Below are 21783 nucleotides of genomic sequence, written 5' to 3'. Positions count from 1 at the left end.
CCACCACAACCACACAGAACTAGACCAAAACAAAGCATAAGAAGTGTGATTTTTTTAAAAAAAAAAAGACGGTGAATCTTGCCCTATAGTTCACTTGTATATAGAATTTTAAAAACGTGGACATTTGACCAAAACTGCGTAGACCATCTGCAGTCGGCATTGCTTACTTTTCACATTGAAGTCAGGTCTCCATTATCTGCCTCTCCTTGCCACTCCCAGGGCCATCCCAGGCTCACTGTCCCTCATTCTCAGGACCTTGAACTCTCACCGAGCCCTACGGGTCCACTTTCTCTACCCCTTTCCTGCTCTGCGTTTCAGCAAGGCAGACAACTTATATAAATCTGGTGGTGAAAGCAAGTGTGGAAATAAACACCAACCAGAGGGGAACACAGGAAGCCTACTTATCAGAGGTTGCTATGGCCAGGCAGTCAGCCGCCGTCACTTGTGTTTGGCAGAGACTCAAAGGCAGGTGGTGGAAAGGCTTTGGGTGGGCCCTGATTGAGGCCAAGGGCCTGGGAAGCTGTAGGTGGGCTAACAGGAGCAGGGGTCCTGTTTGATTCAGTAGAGTGTGTACTTGGCCTCCGCTAGTTGGTCCTAAAATGGTTGCATGGATAAAGATGAGGGAAACTGTCGTTATTCATTAAGGTCTGGCCATTTTGGGTCGATTGTTACAGAAGTTATTGTTTAGCTTCTTGGACTGTTACAAGAGATAGTAGTCTGACTTCCTACAAGTCTAACTGACAGCATGCTGGCTTCCTGAGCTGTTCCTTGTCAATAAGGGGTTGGTTTCCTAAACAGGTTGCTGCAGGCTATGGGTCTGAATTTTTTCTTTATACAGTTGACCCTTGAACAATATGGGAGTTAGGGGAGCTGGCCCCTGTGCAGCCGAAAATCCGCTTTTGACTCTACTAAACTACTAATGACCTGCTGTTGACCCAAAGCCTTACTAATTGACCTAAACAGTCAATTAGTCTTATAATACATTAAGCAAGGAAAAAGAAAATGTTATTAATAAAATAATAAGGAAAATACATTTACAGCACTACATGTATTTATTGAAAAAAATCACATCTAAGGAGACACATGTAGTTTAAACCTGTGTTTTTCAAGGGTCAAGTGTATATGACTGTCTCTTTGTAAGTCAGTTCTTCCCAAGGAAGAAATGCAATTGGTGCTTGATTCCAGCAACAGCTGTTTCTCCCAAACTCTCTTATGCCTCTACTCTTATTTTAGTTTAAAAAATAAAACACCCAGCAAAGAGATAAACTTGTTCATTACTATGAGAAAAGTAATTTTAATTGGTTATTGGGAAGGCCTGCATTCTAACTGCGAAGGTAAATATCTGAACTCTTTGCTGAAAGTCCCCCTTGCTTTCCTTCCTCTCACGCATTTGCTGCCTGAGTTTGAGGGTCTGACAGCACCAGGGCATGACGGGACTCCACGGACAGATACAAACTTGGAGGACTGTGTGCATACCCACGCCTCTGCAGGATAACCAAGACCTGTCTGTATGCCACTAGATTTACAGTGGTTCTCAACCTGTGGGTCACGACTCCTTTGGCGGTCGAACGACCCTTTCACAGGGGTCGCCTAAGACCATCCTGCATATCAGATATTTACATTACGATTCATAACAGTAGCAACATTACAGTTATGAAGTAGCAACGAAAATAATTTTATGGTTGGGTCACAACATGAGGAACTGTATTTAAAGGGCCAGAAGGTTGAGAACCACTGCACTAGAAGTAAATAAACCACTCCTGCCATCGCTAAACACATTCCATCTTATGCAAGTCTCAGGAAAGGGGAAAGTAGCCACTGACTATTTTTACTTTTTCCTCTTAGTCCTTTTGTCCTAGGGAAAATGTTCTTTCTTTTTTGCTCAAATGTTATCATTTTAACCCTCTCATTATCTTTTTCTCCTCTTCAGATTCTCTGAGCTTAGTTTCTTCCTTTGATATGAAAAGAAAAATAATATCATGATTTCCTAACTTTGTAAAGGGAATGTTCTGCCCAGGGCGGGAGGCTGAGATGACAGCCCAAGTGGCATCCCTACCGGCAGGTTTTCCGTGCAGTTGAAACTGTCTGTGAGGAGCAGCAGGCCAAAGGCTTCCGTAACGTACTTGGTCACCATCCTCCTCTTCTTCTCCAAGAGCCTTCTCCTGATATATTCTCTTAACTTGGGGATTTCTGGGATTCACAGGCAGCACAAACAATTTTATAAGGCCAGAGTTCACAGTAACTAGAATTCATCAGAATGAACAGATCTGGGTGGCAGTCTGAGTTAACTACTGTTGAGGTCCTATGTGGGCTGGGAGCCCCCTAAACCAGCCTTTCTGAGGACCTTCTTCCCAAGTCTGGGATCAGCAGTAACGATGGTAAATCGGCAATGACGACTATCGATTTTTTGTAGCAGTATGAAACAAACTATGTAGAAAAGTGTAAGTTGGTTTAAAAAAATTGACACTTCCCTCTGGATGAGTACTTACCTGAATCATGAAACCAAAGTGCTCACATGTTAGAGTCTCAGCTCTTCAGTCCCCCTAGATTTTTCTATCTATAACACATAACTTTTAATATGAAAGTAGTTTACGCCTGCTGTAGAAAGGGCTAAGACCTTCTGATGACTGGGATTCCAGATTGGAAACTTACCTTAGCCCTAACCCTTTGTTAGTCAGAAGATGACAGATGTCGCTCTACTGTTTTCTCCATTATTCCTTTAAGTGGACATTTTCCTATACTACTCCTTCTTGTATGTGCCCGACTGGTTATTTCTTTTATATCCTTGTTCAAGCAGTTCCCCAATTTCTGGGAACATGTCACACCTTCTGCTCCTTAACTCATCCATGTCTAGTGACATGCATGCACATTTTATGCCATTGTAAGCTCAGATCAGTGTCAAGCTCAGATCCTGCCTCCTCACCATTTTCACTGAGAATTCCAGTCACATAGATCTCCAGGTTCTCTGAACTTTTACTGTACTCATAGCACTACTGAACTAAGCCTTGTTTTCACTTCGATTTTTGCAAAATCTAGGCGTGGTAGCTCCTAGATTTTAAGTTGTATGAAGAAAGGGGATGTCTTCTACTTTTCCCGGCCACAGACGAAGCATACAATAGATACTCAGGCAATTCTTCTAAGACCCATAGTTGGGCGCGTGAAGTATCTCAAGCCAAATACTAACCGGATCACTGACCGTTACCAACTTGGGGTAAGATTTGGAGGAGAGAGGAATTGTGGTCTCAAGGCACCACCACAAAGCAGTGAAAACAAACAAACATATTCGCTAATAGGTACAGAAACTGGCAAACTGGAAGAATGGCACAAATAGTTCTAGGGTGGGAAATTCAGAGCACCAAACTTAATCTTGAGAATTTTAGCGATTGAGTTTTTTGTTGGTTTTTTTTTTTAATTACCAGTTTCCTCTTCAGTGAGGAGAGCCTGCCACCAGTACTCCTGGGCACTGACTGTGTACACCAGATTGGAAGCTTCCAGAACCTTGAAGTCAGCCGGCAATTTTCTCTGAAGTAAGAGAGGCAGAGAAGGGACAGAATAACTCATTCATGGCAAAGGAAACAAGGCAGGCCTCATGAGAGCCTTCAGCAGATTTCAGCTCATTCACTTTCGGTTCTATGAGAGCCCCATAAGGAACAGACAACATTCTGTATGTCAGGTGTTCCTATCTGTCTACACCTCACAAGGTCAGAAGTTGTTTAGAAATTGCTGCACAGAAACTATTCCCTTGGGAGTTAAAATGGTAATTCTAAAAGGAAATGCAGAGAGAAAATAATTCAAAAGTATGTTTAAATGTTCAGAGAGTGGAAAGTGCCAGGATTCTTTTTGGAAAAAAGAAGCACAACCCTGGAGGCAGCTTGTACCAGCCCTGAGAGCCAACTGTACATACACAGCTCTCCCCAACTCTGCCTTCAGTGGCATCATACTGATAGGTTAAAACTAGCAATGGTGGGAGTATTTACACCACGGGAATCGGCAAACATTACAAATCATCCCCCCCCCCCTTTTAAAAAATAGAGCTGATTACTAAATACTTCTCAGCTCAATACAAAACTGGAAAAAGGTTCTATAAAAGTGCAAGTTTTTGAGCTGGGTGGTTAGTGAGTTATCATACACATTTAAGTATGTGTATGAAATAATGCTTAAGCAAATTTCTTAAACGTCAAGAAATTAAGAATCCGGTGAGAAAAATTTTTATGATGAGAAAAACATCATCACAGACAAATCATACTAGAATTATGTATAAATGTTATTCCATAATCTTTCATTTATCTCACCCAAAAGAGAAAAACCATAAAGAATGTGTGTATGGTTATCTGGGGGTGGTAGAAAAGAGTAGAGAGTTGTCAATCTTTTTGAGGCAAAGATATGAAAGAGCTGAGTAAGTAGTCCCCTGGCGGAGGCGAGAATCCACATCTCTGGCAAGCTGTCAACCCATGTAATCAAGGTTGCGCTAGAGCTGCGGGCTAGGCTTACAGGAGCCCCGTACACTCGAGTAGTCGTTGTGTGACAGTGAAGGAGAGACACCCAGGAGAAGAGTAGGTTTTCTTTACAGGTGTGCTAAAGCAAAAGCAACATGCTGTGTAATAACCAGTTCCAGTAGCATGCCTGAGAAAGTCAAAACCCAGCTCTCTCTTACTTGCCAAATACCTGTGGATTGACCTCCCTATATCTCTTGAATGTATCTCCTCTATTCCTGTAGTGAGTACCTATTTCAGACTCTTAACTAACCCTCACAAATGATCTGTCTACATACAAGCTTCATACAACCCTCTCCCCACCCTTCCATTCACCATATTGCTGAGAAAACAGTCTTTCTACAATGCATAGTACAGTTGAACCTTGAAGAACATGGGTTTGAACTTTGCGGGTCTACTTATACTTGGATGTTTTTTCAATTGACCTCAATTCAAACCCACATTTTTAAGGGTCTCCTCACTTTGGGAATCTGTGTATGCAGAGGGCTAACTGTGGTTATACACGTATTATTTGACTGCACAGGAGGTCGGTATCCCTTACTCCCACATGTTCAAGGACAACTGTATTTCCAAACTGTTGTCTATAAATGTACTCTCCAGGGTCTGTAGTTGTTCTTACAATATTTTTTCTTAGTTTTTATAATAAAAAAATAAGCATGGACATCTATATGAATGACTCCTTTATGGTCAACCTCTGTCTCATATTTTCTATAATTAAAATTAAATTTGCTCCAAATGAAAGCATGAAGTACAGGTAATTCACAATAATTCAAATGGAAATAAAGTGGTTGGAGAATGATGGCATCACCTAGCTATCAGTAGGTGTTCAGACCTCAAAAGAACTTATACTGTAATCGTCAGAACCATAGTCACCCCACAGGCGACCACACCCTATTTTGCATACACACCAATTTGCCACATTCATGAGCAATAAATATAGTTTTTAATTGTGTATTGAAACATTTTATGTTTCTATTTCCAGAAACAGTACAATTAGGTACTCATAAAGTGCATATTTTTTAATGTCACAAAAACGATTAAAGAGAATAAGAACAGCTTTACTGAATTATTGCCTCGTTAAAACCAGCATTCAAGAATGACTTGTTAGAAGACATTGGCTTAAGTATGAGGTCTGATTATTCTGAATTAGAAACAAAAGCTTTGAAATTTTCAATTCCCCATTGCGCTTCAGACATTTTCTGCATGGATGTAATTGAAGTCGAAATACAGAAAGCAGTTAAATATCGAAATGGACATAAGGCCATATGTTTTTACTATTAAACCCAGCACTGAAGATTTCATTTCAGCAAGACCATATCATCTATCACATTATACTAACTCAGATATTGTCGTTTTGTTTATATTTTATCTGAAAATTGGTTTCAGTTTTATAGTTGTATAAGACTTGATAGTAAGGAGTTTTATGTGTGTACTAGTACTTATTTCAGTGACAGACAATAAAAATAATTTAAGAAAACACTAAGAGTCCCACAGACAATTACACAAGCCTGAAAGATACAGCTCAGGCCTTATCCCCCAACACCCATGCATATACCCTTTGCCGAGCTCTTTGAAACTACTTACATTGAGTTCACCATACAGAACAGGCTTTTGCAATCATGTTCTTCCCTCCATCTCAAACGCTTTTTCTCCTACTTCTTCCCGTTACTGAAGATACTGGTTCTTTAAAATTTAGCTCACGAGGCTGAGCGTTTTCCCTGAACCTCTACCCAACACCACCTCCCCGACTGCCAATGTGATTGAGCATTCTCCTTCTGTATTCCCACACCGCCCCATGCATTGCTCTAGCCAAGCACACCTTCAACTCTATGGTGATCCCTAATTTTACCTGCACGTATTTCTCAGCACACCGTATGCTCATTCAATGCTTCCAACAATCATAAGAGGTAGATATTGTTATTTCCCATTTTCCAAATGAGAAAATGGAGATTCAGAGAGGTGTAGTAATTTGCCTAAGGTCACAAAGTTATTAATTAACAGAACTAAGTTAAGTCCAAACTGTCTACTCCAAAACTTTTGTCCTTGCTACTGCCCAAGACCAAGTAGGCATTTGTTTCTCAGAATCTGAGTGGTTGGAAAGCAGAAAAATATGTAGGGAAATCCATTAACTCACCTTTAGTTTTTCCTTGAGAATTCTATTCCTTTGTAGTTTTATCATTTCATTTCTTTCTAAAATGGCTTCTCGCTGACTTTGAATAGCTTGCTAGATTGTGAAGGGAAACAGAAGCATGGCAAAGAATACACAATTATCAAGAGCGATGACGTGCAAGATGCATGTTTTATTAGCAGATCTTCATTTGGCCCAGACAAATGTGCATGTATTTAAATTATATAATATTAATCACCAAAAGTATTATTTAAAAATAACTAGTCCATGCATATGTCCAAGATATTTACATTAAATGTGTGCAATTTTGGGGTATATCAATTATATCTTAGTAGAGCTTTAAAAATTAAAAATAAAAATAACTAGTTCATACTTACATTTCCCACTTTCCTTTCCCTGAAATGAAATTAGAAAATTGTAACCATTACTTAACTCATTATGTGTCACAGCAGTCTTTTGACTTTCCCCAAAAGCAGCAGATACTATCATGACTCGATGCCTTTGCCTAACCTCTTTCTTCAGCCCAAGTGCTCTCCCTTCTGATCCACCACCAGTGTCCATTTGAAAAAAAGTGTCTTTATTTCTCAATGTTTTGTCATCGGTGGAATTTTCTGTGACTCACCCCCTGACCCAATCAAAACACCTCTCTCTCTCGGTTCCCACAGTACTTTGCTTGTCCCTCTCCTCTAAACTGTAACCCTCTTTTACGACAGTGACCTTGGTGACAAGGCAATATGCATCTTGAAATTGGCAGCCCCAACCACTGTGTTCAATAAACATTTAATAAATTGGATTGATTTAGGTTTAGTTTTAGAGTTGGCATTGGCAAGGGATAGCTTTAGATATTATTCTGTGGTAGGGGTTGGGTTGAATGAAATCTGCTGGGGGCGGGGAGGGGGAGAGAAGGGGGAAGGAAAATGAAACTGAAATTCCAACCTAGACCAGGAGAGCAAGAAGCTAGATGGAGAAGCCTTGACCTATTTCTTCACTGAGGAAGTTTTCTATGCTTAATAAATTCCTGGAGACACCAGACTCAAGTTACAGAGAATGTGGGTGAAATGGAGGAGGTGACAGGTAAAGAAGCTTTTGTTAGAGCAGAGAAGCATCAACAAAGTTATATCCCTGGACCGTATGTCCATATACCTAGCGCAACCAAATGTATACTGCTTTATACCTGCTGATCCTTTGTAATAGCTAATAATACTCCTTTCACTTTCAAAGTGTCCCAAGGTGAAGATAAGTTATAGTCTCCCTAGCTGTGTGTGTGGGGGGGGGGGGGCGGTATCTACATGGAAATCAACATAAATCAACATCTACTAAACTCTAAATACTTACCTTTCATTGTTGTTGTTGGAATATAATATGTAAGAATGCTTTTATTTTTGGCCAAAGTTCTAAAACTTTGAGAACTTTGTTCCAAATGGGTTTTAAAATCTCAGAAGTAGACAAATCCGAAAACAGAATCTGACACTTCAGTGCTGCTCCGTGCCAGAGAATATTCTAGAAAGTGCCTACTAGCTGTGGCAGCATCTCCATATTCCATCTCTGGGGCCCAGGCAGGACCATCACACCACACTCGCGAGTGGCACCCCTGGAGCTATGGAGAGAACAGCCTGTTGGGTGTTGAGCAGCTACTCTGGAAGAGGGGCCACCGTGGTTCAGATTCCTGAGCCAGTCCACCCAAGGGTCCTGACGTCCCAGCAAGTCCCCTAGACTTCTCTTGCATCCCCAACAGTCACTTCCCTGAGTACACAATGCCCACCACATCCTAAAGTCAAAGCTCCATCATCCCTGTAGTCAGGACCCATGGAGGAAAGCCCACCTCCCGGCAAGTCCAGCGTGGTACCTTAGGTATTCCGGCAGGTGGAGTCTGTCGGTCTTGGTGACCACCAGGGCAACGTCCCTGCAGAAACCCCGCTGGCAGGCTTTGATGCTCTCATTCAGAAGGTCTTCGTGGGCTCTCCCTCCAGACACCCTCTCAATGTCACTGATCACCCAGATCACTGAGCATTTATCAATGGTCTGTGAAGCATGACCACAATATGATTAAGAACATAAATGGTGTAATGATCGTAGAGGACATGATTCCTTAATGTATCATTTATGTCCTCCATGCTCTGCCTCTGTCTCTATCTCTATCCCAACTCTCCCCCAACCCCCACCCCCGCCACCACAGTCTCTATGCTCCAGCCATGCTGAGCTTCCTTCAGTGTCTCAGATGTAATTCTGTCATCTCTCAGGGTTTTTGCACTTGCCACGACCTCTTTTTGACCTCCACTTGCCCTTTGAGAATCTGCTAAGGGCCCCCTCAGGATGGGTGGGCCACCCCTCCTCTGCATCCTACAGCACCCAGACTTCCCTGCCACAACACCTCTCAGGCAGAGTTGTTGTACAGGGTTGGCTCTCTGCACCTTCCCCCATCCAGATTGTGGTGTACCTGATGGGAAGGGGCTGTACCGTTCAGCTTGGAATCCACCTCACTTCAAGCACAGTGTGTGGCCATAGCAGAGGCTTCCTAGATGTTGGTGGCATTGGTGATTGATGGAATTCAAGAAGTCAGATCTCAATGACCAGATCTTTCACTGGCTTGCTTGGCCTTACTTGTCCTCTAGAGGAAATTATTGTTTTTCCAGAACTAGTTCTGGTCATGAATCTACCCCAAACCTATCATCCTTTTGATGTTTGACTGTCCCTGAATATTCAGCACCCTGCCATCACGTGTTAGCTGGGAGCCAGGAACCACGTGAGTCAAGTTACAAAAGTCAATGAACATGAAATTACAACTAATGACTAATAGCACAAATATCACTATCATCAAATAAGCAACTTTCATGTGATGAGTAATTGTGTGTTGCCTTGTGATGTTTCTCTTACTGTATTGCTTCACTTGTCTTCTCTCTCCCTAAAAATGAAAAGCTGGTCCAACTCAGCAATGAAGTTTATTTGTGGTTCTTTAGAACAGCTCTTTGCACATAAAGGTATGACAAGTTTGTGACTTGCTAATTAAGTCATTATTTTTGCTTTATACCAATAGCTCTTAACTGGTGATGATTTTGTACCCCAGAGGACATTTGGCAATGTCTGGATACCATTTCAATTGTTATGACATGGGGGCACTGGAGGGCGGAGGTCAGGGATGCTGCTAAACATCCTACAATGCCCAGGTCAGCACCTTCAACTGAGAATTTTCTGCCCCAAATGTCAATAGTGCTGAGGCTGAGAAACCTTGATCTAGATTCATGGGGTTCAAACTTGTATTTTAGCAGTGGAGCCCTTTTCAAATGAAATCTTACAAAGAATTCCAATTGGGGCCCTAGCTGGTTTGGCTCAGTGGATAGAGTGTCAGCCTGCGGACTGAAGGGTCCCAGGTTCGATTCGGTCAAGGGCACATGTCTGGGTTGCAGGCTCAATCCCCAGTAGGGGGCGTGTAAGAGGCAGCCGATCAATGATTCTCTGTCATCATTGATGTTTCTATCTCTCTCTCCCTCTCCCTTCCTCCCTGAGATTAATAAAAATATATTTAAAAAAGAAAAAAAGAATTCCAGTTGGGGATGGAAGGTTTGGAGCCCCAACCTGGTCAGAACCCCCCACCTCTGTCCATGAATCTCTTGGTTTCATGGGTTATTGTTTTAAAATCATCAATCTCTATAATAAGACAAACTTTACTGTTTGTAGAGAAGACAATAGGCCTGAGAGGCAAAGGACCAGCATAAGGACACCCATGGGTCTGAATCTCCTCCCTGTGTGGATGAACTCACATCTATGTTGGGGGAAAAAAAAATGCTCCCTCCCACTTCCCAAATTATAATCAACTTCAGGAAGGCTTCAGGCTATTCAGGCAGTTGTGAAAGATCCTAGAATATCAGGCTGCCAGCTCTTCAAGGGCAGGTCCTTTTTCACCTTTATATTGTGAAAATTAATAATAAAATAATAAAAACTCATTTAAAATGGAGTCCGTAGGGTAGAAGAGAGAACTCTTACACTCAGCACACACTACTGACCTCCACGGGAAATGACTTACCCTGCATCTCTAACAGCAAGTGACACCACCTCTCTGCCTCCTTGCCCAGTAACAGCCCAGCCAATGGGAGACGGCCATAACTCAATCAATAAAAGGTCACTATACTCTGAACTCTCCGTTTACTTCCAATGGACTCTTTATTTACTACAGCTCCTCCCAAGACCATAAAAGAGCATTCTTCTCCTTTGTTTCTCTGGACTTCTGTGTTGTTCACCATTAGACTTAATGTCCCGAATAGCAATTCTTTATTGTTCCTGAATCAACCCATTTTGCTGGAGAAATATCTGGCTGGCTGTTTGTTAAAGGTCAACAATTTTCCCCGGGGTCCTGGTAAACTATGGGTACTTAACAAATGTTTATTAACGTGAGAAGAGGACTGCAACCAGAAGGTGGCAGTGGTTACATTTCAGGCCCTCCACAATGCCCCTACCTGCCAGGATTTGGTCAAGTTAGCATTGAAGAGGACACCAAAAAGCTTGTCTCTAAGGAGTGACTGGACTTGGGAGTGGGTGGGATGGCACCTCTGCCACCCCATCTCCCTCCCTCCTGGAGTTGAGAATGGGCCTCGGAGAGTTCAGGTGACACGTCTAAGGTCTCAGGACTTCTAGGTGTTAGAACAGGGAGGTCTGGGTGCACAATTGTTTTCATTTAGGGAAGGCAAGCTGGCAGCTGGAGAGATGGGGCAGGGGTGTTGGCTCTGTTCTCCCTGGAAAGAAGGAAGTCTTTAGTAACTTCTTGTGAGAGGAGATCGCAAAACCACAAGAATGCAGGGGAGCCAAGGCCAAGCAGAGCACGCTGGGAACCATCCCTTCGCTTCAGCCGGACCTCCTCAGAGCCGGTGTTCTGAGCCAGATCTGCTGGCTCCTCTGTTCTGAGTGGCCTTTGATAAGCTGCCCAGTGTATCTGAACTGGCGGCAACCACGGCTCCATCCAGTGAGAGAAGCTGGCTGCCTCCCTAGGCTGTCGCTCCCTGGGCCTGGCCTGGAACTAACCAAGGCTGGCAATTCCTCTCCATGAGCCGAGACCCTGCAGAAACAAGGTTCTCACGGCCAGGCCTGCGCTGAAGGGTCGAGAAGAAGGCAACTGCCTTCATCTTAGAGAACTGTGAGGGGACATCCTGAGGGGGTGATAGATAAAGCCTCCGCTGGGAAGGTAGGAACCTGCCCTCTAGTTCAAATTCTGCCACCCAATAGCTGTGTGGTCTCAGGCAAATGACTTCCCCTCTCTGAGCCTCATTTCTTCCCTGTAAAATCAGGGCATAGGCTGCTGAGCTGTAAGCTGTCATCCTGACCCTATCAACCTGATCTTGATCGGAAGCCAGTCACAAGGCTCCCCTGGCCCACCGTCCCGCAGCTTCGGCACTGATTGTGGCTCACTGATACGGGCCCTTCCTCCCAGTCCACATCCAGCTCCGGTCCTGTGGCCGCTCTGTTCCCACCCTGTGCTCCTGAGCTCCTTCTGCCTAAAGATGCCCTTTCTTGCTCTATCACACACCCCGGTCCCTCTTGACCTTTGAGTTTTCCCAGGAAGCATGGTATTAAAGCCCACCCCCAGCATTTCCAGGCTTGTCTCTGCACCTCTCTCTATACCCCACACCTGCTTCTCCCTCCAGCCACCCAGGAAGACTCATCCGTCCCCCAACACCCAGCTCCCTCAGTCCACTGGCTCTGGCCAGTGCTCAGTGGTCCCGTTTCCAACCGCCTTCTCTGCCCGGTGGAGGCTGAGCTTCTGTGTCCTCTCTGAATCCTCACCACCTTCAAAATGAAATGGTCACTTCGTGCTCGCATTTTTCAGTAATATGGTTTGCTCATTAGTATGACCGATTTATTCCCTTCTAGACTAGGAGACTCCCACGGACAAGGGCTTTGTCTCTGTCCATCTGGAATCTACTACAAAATTGAATAGATGCTCTGTAGGTGTTTGTTGAAGAAATGAGAGTTCCTATTGGAGGTCATTTCTACTTTTGAATGTTCACAGCACCTTGTCCCTCTATCACATCACTTTCTGCCATGGATTTAGTCATCTGTATGTTTGTCTCTCCTGCTAGGCTCTAGGCCTTTTGTGGGAAGGCTCTACTTCTCATTCAATGTTGTCTTATTTTGCTTTCAACCTTTTAGTGTAACGATAATACATGTTCATATAAAATATACAAACAACACAGAGGTGTATGTAGTTAAGAGTGGTGGTAAACACAGAAACTGCTGCTAACAATTGGGTGTATATCCTTCCAGAAGGCAGGATCTTACTTTAGCTGTGTGTTTATAAACATCACACACACACACACACACACACACACACACACACACACACGCTTCTTAACATTAAAGGTCATGCTCTGCCTCTTTTCATTCACTGTCATCTCAGCTGGGTTAAGTTCCCCAGTGTTATAATGGGCAACTTACTTCACTGAGAATGGTGCCCAGCACAAAGTAAATGCTCAGTAAGTGTGTGTTGTTATTATTTTTATCTATAATCTTTGCATCCTCAGTGCTTAGTATATTGTTATATATGTTTGATGAATGAAAAGCAAATGAACAATGAGATAAATTCTTAAAAATTCAGCCTCCAGGTGCAGGTCAAATTACTCCAATGTTTAACTCTGCCTGTAGACACATCTGGGGGTTCCTGGTCAGCTCATACCCTATTTATTGGGAATTGAACCCCTATCTAAGATTTTGGTTGAACAGGTGGACTTTCATTTCAACCCCACCGTCAGCCACAGCTGATTGCGATAGGGCTCGATATTTAATCCAAAGAGAGCTAATCTATTCGCTGGGCAGGAATCAATCATATTTTTCCTCTTGGGAATTTGAGCTAAAAAACACAAAGATTATATAGTCAGACAGTCATGGGCACTTGGACTACATAATATGATTTAGAGACAGGGCTAGGGTGGTCATTTTCCACAATGTGGATCTTAATGGCTAAGTAGAGAAGTCAGAGAGAAGCAGGCCTCTGCAGGGATGTACAAAGAGAGACAGTCACGAGACCAAGCAGAGAATGAGATAAAAATAGCTGCTTCCATCCTGAGAGGTGGCCCTGAGGCCGGGCTGGGTCTCATGAGATCCTTTGATGAATTGCACTTCACGTGGGATTGCTTTCTTGAGGTTCTGTTCCTAACAACCAACCATAGTAGCAGCCTCCTGTTTCCGTGGTGCCTGACTGTCGGCTTCTCTGCTTTCTACCCAACTCTTGGCCTTCCTCTCCCCATCTGCCTGGTTTCCTCTGTTTATTCTTAGGCCACTCTCCTGCTGACCCTTCTCTTATACACATTCTTGGTCCAGCTACCAGGCCTGCCTCATGATTCCTAACTCTCCGGTTTCTCTGGCCACCCATATCCTGCTGTTGCCCTGAGGCTTAGAACATGGAGGGTGGAAGAATTTAACTCCAGTGAACTCATACAATCCATTAAGCTGAAAGCAGAGAATTCTTTGTTGCTTTAGAAAGGGTGGAGGAATTGAGGGAAAAGGGAACAAAGTCATATGAAAGAAGAGTCACCTTTTTCCACATCTCATCCCTCTTGCTGTTGAAGTCACCTGTGCCTGGAATGTCCACCAGCACAACCCCTTCTGGAATCAGCTCTGATTTGGGAAGAGTCACTTCCACTTGTTTGATCAAGGGCCATATTTGTGTCTCCGCTGAGTCTCCATCCCAGTCTCTCCTCTTAGTCCTGATGTAGGGGTCCAGCTTGACAGACAGCTCTCCTGCCTGAGGAAGGAGGAAAAGGTCACACACATCAGACCTTCTCCCAGCATTTCTATCGTGGATGAGCTAGTGATTCAGGTTCATTGAAGGTACACGGAGAAATGGTAAGAAGCAGCAATGGCCTGGCCAGCATGGCTCAGTGGTTGAGCGTCGACCTATGAACTAGTAGGTTACGGTTCAATTCCCGGTCAGGACATATGCCCAGGTTGTGGGCTCTATTCCCAGTGTGGGGCATGCAGGAGGCAGCCAATCGATGATTCTCTCTCATCATTGATGTTTCTATCTATCTCTCCCTCTCCCTTCCTCTCTAAAATAAAGAAAAATATGTGGGGGGTGGGGGGGGGATGGGAGAGCAGCATTGGGCACCAGGAAGCCTGTGATCTAGTCAATAAGGGCCTACAGTCTGGGAGTCAGAATGAACTTGGAGATCAAGGAGTTCAAGCTCCTCAACTTAGAGATGAAGAAACTAGAGTCAGTTAGGATGGGACTTCAGTAAAGTTAGAGCTTAGCCAGATAAACATTTTATCTCCCAAATGCCATTTCAATTCTAAAATTCATGTAATTAATATGCAATTTTTCTAAAATTTGGAGGGAGAGGATTCTTCCGGCATGGCTAATATGAACATTTTAATTACCAGAGAGTCCAGATTACAGAAAATGGATAGTGATATGGTGACCATCATTTCCAAACTGAAAATTGGTCTGAAAATGATCTTTAAAAGGGTTTTTAAAAGTTATCTTTCAAGTTCAAAAAATATGTTGATATGTGGGCATTTCTAGGATGTTTTAATGGTGGTGGGTGGGATGGCAAATTGTTCTCAGCCTATTGTTTCTTCCTAGACATACCTTGGGACAATGACACATTCATGCCAGCAAATATGTGTAGCAGCAAATTTCTACTGGGCTACTTCAGGGGACAGAAGATTTGGGATGTATGATGGTCATTGTTAATAAATATCTCTAGAATGTTCCTGTAAGAAAGATAAGGAAGTAAATTCTTACGAGAGTAGAGGTTAAATCAGGGGGTTATTGTAATCTGGGTAGGGAGTTGATAGATTTCATCCATTTTAATTAAATAAGAAATTATGAAAGAGGAGATGATAAAAGTTCTTTAAGATATTTTATTTAAAAAAAATAAGGTAGAGACAACAAGGGCTACATAAAAGAAAAAGCATGGGCTTGCAAAGTCCCTTCTGAATTAAATAAGAAATTATGAAAGAGGAGATGATAAAAGTCCCTTCTGATTGGTCAGCATGGCTCAGTGGTTGAGCGTTGACCTATAAACCAGGTCATGGTTCGATATCTGGTCTTAAATAAGAAATTATGAAAGAGGAGATGATAAAAGTCCCTTCTGATTGGTCAGCATGGCTCAGTGGTTGAGTGTTGACCTATAAACCAGGTCATGGTTCAATATCTGGTCCCCAGGTTGCAGGCTCGTGATCCCCAGTGAGGGGTGTGCAGGAGGCAGCCGATCAATGATTCTCTCTCATCATTGATGTTTCTATCTCTCTCTCCTTCTCTCTTCCTCTCTGAAATAAATTTAAAAATACATATTTTAAAGTCTCTTCCTAGAAGAAGAAGGTTCAAGCCAATAAACTGGCTCTGGGTAAACCATTCTGGAAGACAAACTCAGATTCCCTTAGGCAAATCTAGAGTCCCTGACCCAAATTCTGAATCTGTGCCCTCTCACTCACTGAAATGGTCATTCTGTTCCCCTTGTTTTAGTGGATAAAGTTGTAATACTGGGAAGGAGTATTTCCAAATATAGAGTAGTTAAGAAATAAACGTTATATTGATACCTTGGTGTAAGTTGTGTATGCAGATAAAGTAACCACTGTTATAATCATTGTGTTTCTTTGGACATGCTCAGTCTATGTTTTAGATATTAAAAATGTAATTATTTTTAATAGTAACATCCACTTAAATATAAGAAATGTCTATTACATCTAGATAAACAGAAGCTAAGTGCCTTAAGAGATTTCATTCATTTGGCTCCTAAGTGTGCCTTTTAAATTTTTTAAATTTTAAATTTTTGAAAGAATTGAATATATTAAATTTAAACTATAATAGAAAAAGTCTAAAGAAATTTGACTTATTATGCAAGTAGCATTAACTATTTGAGGAGGGTTGGCTATGTTAAACTTAGGAGATAATTGAACACTAAATTTTAGAGCAAGTGTAGAATAATAATATTTTAAGGATGAGTTTTAACATGCAAGAAAAACTAGGTTTAGCCAGGCCAGCGTGGCTCAGTGGTTGAGCATTGTCCTATGAACCAGGAGGTCACTGTTCGATTCCCTGTCAGGGCGTATGCCTGGGTTGCAGGCTCATGATCCCCAGTGTGGAGTGTGTAGGAGGCAGCTAACCAATGATTCTCTCTCATCATTGATGTTTCTCTCTCTCTCTCTCTCTCCCCCTCCCTTCCTCTCTGAAATCAATAAGAACACATTTTTAAAAAGAAAAGAAAACTAGGTTTTTAAATGTACAACATTAATAAGTTGAATATTTGTTCCACAAGTATTTAGTTTAACTTAAAATAGAATTTTCATTTAATAAAATTAATATTGATTATAAATATAGTATAATCTATTCAGTGTGTGTCTAGTATCCATCCTAAAGGAATCCTGATTGTTTCTCTGTGGAGGTAGTGAATTGAGAGTGGTCTTAGCTGGTCAGGACAAGTCGGTTTCTTGCTTTCTCTAGACAGACTCCCTTTTAGCTAGGGAAGGCCATGTGAATCAGCTCTGAACAAGTAAATGTACACAGAGATTTGTTGGGGTGTTTCTGGGAAAGCTTTTACCTTCCAGTGAAGGGAAGGTGTGGTTGGTGCCACTTTTTTATCCATGTCTTCCTTCCCTGAAGCTAGCTGTGAAGTCTAGCGCTTCAGTAGCAATCTTACGACCAGGAGATAACAAGTATGGTGGAGGCCAAGGGAACCAGAGAGATATTGATCTTGACATCGTGCAGCCACTGAACTAATCCACAAAGCCAACTGCCCCCAGACTTCTTGTGTGAGAAAATGAGTAAGTCCCTATTTGTTTCAGCCATTATAGTTGGATTTGTTTTTTTTTTAATCATTTGCTGGCAAAAACATCTTTGATTAATCCTCAAGTCAGTGTAAATACTCCTTCAGTGCACAAAAGCTCCCTCATTCAGACACTAAAAATTCCCATTTGACAGCCATAAACAATGAAAAATAATTTGGTCATGGATACTTCTGACACTTGCTTAGATGAGACATGAAAGCCAGCAATTAAATTATTCTTAAAATTTTTTAAATTTTGAAGTATAAATAAACTTTAAAAAGAGGGCTAGTGCAAAAATACAGTGTCCTGAATATTCTGGGCACTGCAAAGGTCAGATGTTGAATAAAGCTTTGACCAAAAAAACAACAAAACACAAAAAAAAATCTTATTTCCAATATAAAACTTGCAATACCTTGAGCAAATCCCCTAAATGAATTCAATTGTTATACTTAAGACTCATGATAAATAAAGAAAAAATATCTTGAAGCTACTACCTCTTCTGCCTTGAGGGTGATGATTCTAGAGGTGGGAATCTTTCCTTTGGGCTTTGCTCTCAGTAATTCCTCATAGGTCTTCCTTTCTGCCCCATTTCCATAAAGCATTTGTAGCTTCCAGACGGCTTCCTCCACTGCATCATCCCCGTCCCACACATCTGCCTCTTCTCGGCCCAGTTCCTCTGTCCTGTGCAGGAGTTTAGTCAAGTTCTTCAGCTCCTCCTTCCACTCCTGCCAAGGCAGAGTAGGGCCAAGCCCCTCGTGACACAGACATGAAAAACACTGACAAGGAGAGGAGGGCATTGTCCCTGTGGAGAGACATACTCAGGAAACCTAAAACCACCCAATCCAGCCAGGGATTGTCTAACCCAACCCCCTTGTTTCGTGGATGAGGAAACAGGGACCCACAGAGGGAAATGGCTTCCCCCAAGTTCCCATCATGAATGGTGACAGGAAGCCCATCTTGCTCTATTGAACTTTCACATTCCATACTATGTTCTCTTCATTCAACAAAGGCATGAGTTATATGTATAAGGAACATAATGTTAATCTCTAAGAGAGAGGGAGAAGGAAAGAAAGAAAAAGAAAGGAGGGAAGGAGGGAGGCAGGGAGGAAGGGAGGGAGGGAGGGAGGGAGTGAGGGGGAAAAAGAGGAAGAAAGGGAGGAAAACTGGAAGGGAAGGAGGAAGGCATGAAGGCAAGAAGGCAGGAAGGATGGAGACACTTACCTGGTCAGAGAGAAGGTGGATTTTGGCCTCATACTGCTCACAGCAGCCTGAGCTCACTTGTACAATGCATGACGTACATATACTTTCTCCAGACACTGGTAGAAACATTGCTTGCTGGATGATGGCATTGATCAGGGAGCTCTTTCCAGCCCCAGTGCTTCCAAATAATCCAATGTAGATTGGGTCCAATGATGGTTTTTCAATCAAAGCAAGAAGCCTGTTTCTAGATCAAGTTTTAAGTGCACATTGCCACGGTCATCAAAGCACAGTGGGAAGAACATCAGAACAGAACACAAAGGAACTGAGTTCTAATCCTGAGCAAGTCCCGGCATCTTTCTGAGTCTCTGCTCGCTATGTGGCCAAAGAGGAATATTAATTCCTGTTTACTCCATGGAGTTGTCATGGGGATCAAATGAAGTTATGCAAATATACTTGGTAATTCTACTCAAAAAGAATGATACTTCTACATAAACTCTATAATGTTTTTATATAGATGGGAAGCATCCTTGTTTGTGTTCTATGGAAATTACATAGTCTTGATCCCAGAAATAGAGTTTATGCAGGGGAAAAGTATTCTTAGGAGCAACACAGAGTTTTACTGAGTAGAAGATGCAGTCTTGGCATCACTCAAGTCCCTCAAGTCAGCTCAGCACAGCAGTTGAGGGCATAGGCTCGGTCACACAGTCTGGGTTGGACTCCGGGACCTTTGAATGACTTACCAACAGTGTGACTTTGGTCAATGTCTTGGCCTCTCTAAGCCTCTATTTCAGTAAAATGGGATGATAAGAATAGAGTCCACTTTATAGGGTATTGGGACACTTACATGAAATTTGATCTATGTAAAGTATCTATCAGATTGCCCAGAAACAGTGAAGGCTCAATGAGCAGGAACTATCAGTGGTATTAGCAATGGCCTATAGCTATGGAAAATCTTCAGCTTTCTTACTTAGTTCCTACTTGAAATTTTCCTTTTGTTGTTGGAGAAAAGCACCTACAATCACCTAAGGAAAGACATCGAAGTAAGATTTGAGGGCCGTCGACACCAAACTCACATGAGATACTTGAGTCCATTCGGAATGCTGTCGTCCAGGAAGACACACTGAATAAGTTTCTGGTAAGTGTTGCTCAAAACCCTTCTGGTCCGTGACTCCAGCTTTTCATCTGGAATCAATAGAGATGCATTACCTGGGGTGTACCTGGCCGGGGTCAAGTCCTAGGTCTCCACAGGTGGAGTCTGCTCAATATTATAGAAAGAGAGAGGAAAAAAGAAATGAAATGGAAAACCAAGTAAACAAGATCGTAAGTTATCTGACACTAGAGAGAAGAGCTCATGGGAGATAGCAATCGTTGATCCTAACAGCCTCTCCAGGAGCCAGCCTGCTCTGAAACTCCTGGTAACAGAAGTCAGCATAGGCTTTGCCGTGGGTGCTAGTGCTTCTAGATTCTTCTCTCCTGTGATCATTAGAAGAAAAATAGTCACCTGAAACTCATATAACATCGTATGTCAACTATACTTCAAAAGAAAAAGAAAAAGGGAAAACAAGCAAGGGCTTCGTATAAATACCCACAAAACCCCACACCAACACTTTTCAGTCTTTAATGAGGAAGAAGTTATTTTCATAATAACCCTCTTCTCCAGAGACTGCTAGAGATAACTTGTCAAATTACATCTCTGCAGAGACTATGCGGGCTCCTTTTCCTGGTCCGGGTCATTTGAAGATGTTTCATTCTGCTCCTGAATTTAACCTTCCCTTCCTTTGAGCATCGGAACACATTTGGAAAAGAGCAGAGCTGCATTTTAAAAAAACAACAACAACAAACCACTATTTAACAGTTTCGTAACACTCACATTCCTTAAGAGCGCTTTGTTCTACGGAGCGAAATGCTCGGAACCGCTGGTCTCTATCGGATCGTCTTCTTTTTTTCATCGGTTCCTTAAATAAGTCACCATCCACTAGAGCAAAACAGAGGTGATATAACATGACAGGCCTCGGGCCATGGTATATTTGCCTGACCTCTATCAATACACAAACCCAAAGAGCCCAAGAGGCCCCCTGCCAGCTCCGCATGCCTGGGAGCTCGGTTCAGAAGCAGGCACTGCGGGGCCATTCCAGTCTGCTTCCCACTTCCCAGGACTTTTCATCGAGTTCCAAAACGCAGGGCCCAGCATATCTCCTCCCGAGGAGATGTTGAAATGAAATGAAGACTTCCTGTTTGGAAACACTGAGAAGCCAACATGGCTCAGTATTCTTCACCAAGTGCCAACGGTATAGAGAGAAGCCCAAGACGGGGCTAAGTGGAGAGTGAAGAAAGGCCTCTGGGAGGTCTCTGCAAACTGGGAAAGAAATTGATGGAGAGCAGAACACAGAGGAAAGAACGGCCCGCATGGACCAGGGCAAATCATTTCTCCATCAGCCTCAGTCTCTTCATCTGCAAAATGAGAAGGGCTGACAAAAAAAAAAAAAAATACGTGTCACACAAGTTTTGGAGGGTGCTCTACCACTGGGTGCCCTTCAGAGATGAAATCTGGGGACTTCTCCCCCTTCCTCACTGAAAGTCACCAACAGCTGCTTCCTTGTATAGACAAGAACAGAAATCGCCAAGAAGCAGATCTTTGTAGTTCTGGGGAGACTTTATCATGTTAGTGGTTTCCCTTAGTTATCAAGTAAATGGCTGGCAGGGTCCACACTCCTCGGGAAAAGAATTGGCTTTATTAAAAAAACAATTGATAAGACACTGTGTTTTGGATTGGTTTTAGCAAACATCCCCAAGCAGTTAGAATGGGGCAATAGTTGGGTCTTTGGGGTCAAGGCTGTTGGAAATGGTCCTCACCCTGTCCTCCTGGGGCCGGCTTGTGCTTTAGGAAATGGCTGTGAGGTGAAGAGGAAGAAGAGTTGATTCCCCAAGAGTCATAACACTCATAAGGGCGTGAGGCCCCCAAGCTGAACATGACATTGGAGACCATCTTTCCTGAAGAACCACACAGGAGGAGCTTTACTTCGGGACCAGGATGGCAGCCCAAGTGCAACGCCCAGCCCCCACCACAGGGCTCCAGACGCAGGTCTCCAGAAACCCTTCCCCTGGTTTAGCCTTGTGTCTCTCAGCACAAATTCTGTCCTGTCCAGGAGCCAGCTCACACCCCATGGAGTGCTGCGGTGCAGAGGAATGGCGTCTGCCTGAATCTCTGCC

The 21783-nt window shown here is 42.9% G+C and overlaps 1 protein-coding gene across 1 annotated transcript in view; it reads right to left on the bottom strand.

Moving 5' to 3' along the window:
* NUGGC (nuclear GTPase, germinal center associated) overlaps positions 1-21783 on the bottom strand; it is a 38532-nt gene that overhangs the window by 15703 nt on the left and 1046 nt on the right. The window contains exons 3-12 of the mRNA XM_014548462.1: positions 20444-20548; positions 19647-19755; positions 18595-18817; positions 17868-18098; positions 14141-14350; positions 8468-8643; positions 6999-7017; positions 6628-6717; positions 3417-3522; positions 2057-2190 (exon numbers count right to left, since the gene is read on the bottom strand). Of these exons, the coding sequence (XP_014403948.1) occupies positions 2057-2190; positions 3417-3522; positions 6628-6717; positions 6999-7017; positions 8468-8643; positions 14141-14350; positions 17868-18098; positions 18595-18817; positions 19647-19755; positions 20444-20548 (1403 nt within the window). The remainder of the gene's footprint in view (positions 1-2056; positions 2191-3416; positions 3523-6627; positions 6718-6998; positions 7018-8467; positions 8644-14140; positions 14351-17867; positions 18099-18594; positions 18818-19646; positions 19756-20443; positions 20549-21783) is intronic.

Source organism: Myotis brandtii, unplaced genomic scaffold (genome assembly GCF_000412655.1).
Source record: "Myotis brandtii unplaced genomic scaffold, ASM41265v1 scaffold1148, whole genome shotgun sequence".
Taxonomy (NCBI): Eukaryota; Metazoa; Chordata; class Mammalia; order Chiroptera; family Vespertilionidae; genus Myotis; species Myotis brandtii.
The sequence above is the reverse complement of the archived record's forward strand: the minus strand, read 5'-3'. Positions and strand labels throughout refer to the sequence as shown.